This window comes from Chinchilla lanigera, unplaced genomic scaffold (assembly GCF_000276665.1).
Source record: "Chinchilla lanigera isolate Chin_1 unplaced genomic scaffold, ChiLan1.0 scaffold00025, whole genome shotgun sequence".
Taxonomy (NCBI): Eukaryota; Metazoa; Chordata; class Mammalia; order Rodentia; family Chinchillidae; genus Chinchilla; species Chinchilla lanigera.
This window is the reverse complement of record NW_004955426.1, coordinates 3,951,261-3,954,006: the sequence shown is the minus strand read 5'-3', so window position 1 is coordinate 3,954,006 and position 2,746 is coordinate 3,951,261. Positions and strand designations below refer to the sequence as shown.

Below are 2,746 nucleotides of genomic sequence, written 5' to 3'. Positions count from 1 at the left end.
GCTTCCCGCGCCGGCGTCTCGGCGCAGCTCGCGCCCGGCCACGCTCCGGGCTGGGGCATGGTGCCCCGACTCATGCGGGCGTCTGCCCGCAGCAGAGGCTCCGCCGGCCGGCGGCTTCCGCGGTCCACAGGACACTTCCGCGCGCGTCAGCACGGCCCGCCCCTTGGCCTTTGACCCGCAGCGAGGGGCGTAGCTCGCGGCCCCTGAGCCGACGCCTGCGCAGACTAAGCCACCGAAGCCAGTGGCAGTCCGGGCGCGTCGCGCAACCACTGCGCCTGCTCCGTTCCCCGGCGCAGCACTCGCCCCACCCTCTGGTGTCCAAGCAAGCGGGGGTTGAGAGCTGGGGAGGACCGCGGGAGCTCGCGGACGCCGGCCTTGGGAGTGCAGAGCGCCGACGTTTTCTGGCATCTTAAGCATCCCTCTCGCCTCCCGAGTGATGCTGCGGGTCGCCGCGGTGCTCCACCAGTGACCGTGCAGTCCAGGTCCCCCCGCCGTGGGCTGGGCCGCAGCTGTGAGGTCGGGCTGGGCCCTCGGGGCGAAAAGGACCGACTGGTTCCGCTGACTGGTTCCGCTGGACACGTTGAGCAAGCGCCGGCAGCAGCGTGGGTTCTTGGATCGCATTCCTTCATGTGGAAATTTTCGTTTAAGTGTGATCAGAGCAAAGGGCAGATAGCAAGACCTCGAAGATCCGAAGGTGAAATGTTTCATCCCACGGCAAGGGCTGGAGAGCAGCCTCTACGGATGACCACAGCACAAGGGCTTACTGTCGCCGAGACCGGACCAGGGCGCGGAGGAACAGGAGGCTGCTGGAGATCCCATCGTGCAAAGCCTTGTTAGGTTAACTCAGAAGCTTGAGCTTGATCTGAGCGATCTTGAGGAGTGTTCCCCTTACACACACACACACACACACACCGTACTGGGGATCGAACCCAGGGGTGCTCTACCAATGAGCTACATGAGCTTTATCCCCTGGCTTTTCTTTTTCTTCTCAGTTTTGAGACAGTTTTTGCTAAGTTGCCCAGGTGGGACTCGAGCTTGGAGTCTTCCAACCTCTGCCCCCGCCCCCGTGATTACAGGATTACATGCACCATCACCCCCGGAGGAGATCATTTGGAAAGACCGCTTTATCCATCCGCAATTAAAGATTGGAGAAAGGCAATACTGGGAGACCAGTTTAGGGAGATGTGGACGCCACAGGTTGAAACTGTGGGGAGAATATTTACATTTTGAGGCTCAGGACTCTGGGGTTCTGTCTTTCCTTTAATTTTACTTGAAAAGTGATATAAATACACATGCCAAAATACTCAGAGCATTCAGAAGAATGTGCTAAGTCTATTTCTTATGACTGTAGCATTGCATTGGATTGAACAGTGCCCCCCATTCGTGTCCATCAGGAGCCTCACAGCGTGACCTTATGTGGAAGTAGAGCCTTTGCAGATGTAATTACTTAAGATGAGATCATAATGAGTTTTAAAGGGCCCCAAGTCTAAAAACTGGTGTCCTGTATGACAACGGGTGAAACGATAAGGCCACTCAGAGAAGGAGAGGTTGCACTGATGCAGCTCTAAGTAAGGAAAAACCAAAAAAAAGGAAAAACCAAAAAAAAAAGGAAAAACCAAAAAAAAGTTCTTTGGATTATCCCAAAGAACTTTCAGAATGATCTCATGTTAGTCTCCTCCAGAACTCAGCTTAAAATCCTGTCACAACCCCACGAAAGTAAAATAGGACTTAAGGTGAGAGGATGATAAAATTCTATCTGGCCAAGTTTGTTTAGGTGGCCAACCAAACAGAGTCTGGATTCAGCCTTTTATTTCAGGATTAGAAAAGGCTTTAACAGTATATGTGAGTGTGTCTTTTCATATTATCTACATCACAGTGGGAAAATAACCATGGGATGGGATTGGGGACCCACTGAGCCCGCTGTGAGAAGGATCTGAGTGAAAATTCCTTGCTCAGTTGACCTGCATTCACCTGGATAATAGCACATCCCTTTTCCACTTACTTACCTGGCACGTACTGGACACAGATGACTCCAGGAGAATGCCACTGGAGTGCCCACGCTAAATAAAGTAGAAACCAGAACTGGCTAGGTGTACTGTGGAGGAAAGTGTCCAAAGGTCTAGGGAAGTTGGGATGTTAGTGTAGACTTACGTAGGGCCGACCTGTGCAACCTGAGAAGAGCCCAGAGGCCAGAGCTTTCACCATGTCTGCAAGGGAAACCCCAACATTCCTGAAGTGATACATATCTTACAGTGACATCACACTGGGCTTCGTAAATGCAGTGAGGGTAATAGGATTCCAGAAATTGGAAGAAACCAAAGACACTTAATTGACAAAACCCAAGCGGCATGGTTACTGCAATGGCAGCAGAGCCAAAGCAGTATTGTTGTACAGAGACCTCTGGTCTTGGCTGATACAGTATCATGTTCCCAGATTCTTACTTGTGATGTCACATTCTTGGAGGAATTGTAAAAGTTGGTGCCACTGTCAAAGACTTGCAAGTTGCAGAGTTGATAATAGCACATCCCCTTCAATTTACTTACCTGGCATGTACTAGACACAGATGGCTCCAGGCAAATGACACTGGAGTCTCAGATTTAGTCATATGGTGACTCCAGTTTCACTGCTGTTTTTGAAAAGATGTTTCGTTGTTTGAAAAGTCAATACAGCTGATACAAGGCACTCAGCTATCTCTCTCTATTGAAGGCATTTACATTCATTAGCAAGACTTGCAACATACCTTCTC

At 51.0% G+C, this 2,746-nt stretch overlaps 1 protein-coding gene across 1 annotated transcript in view; it reads right to left on the bottom strand.

Moving 5' to 3' along the window:
• Otulin (OTU deubiquitinase with linear linkage specificity) overlaps window positions 1–155 on the bottom strand; it is a gene marked incomplete in the record, with an annotated part of 28,681 nt that extends 28,526 nt beyond the window's left edge. Inside the window, 1 exon segment of the mRNA XM_013514962.1 lies at window positions 1–155. Within this exon segment, the coding sequence (XP_013370416.1) occupies window positions 1–74 (74 nt within the window).
• Between the last annotated feature and the right edge of the window lie 2,591 nt (window positions 156–2,746).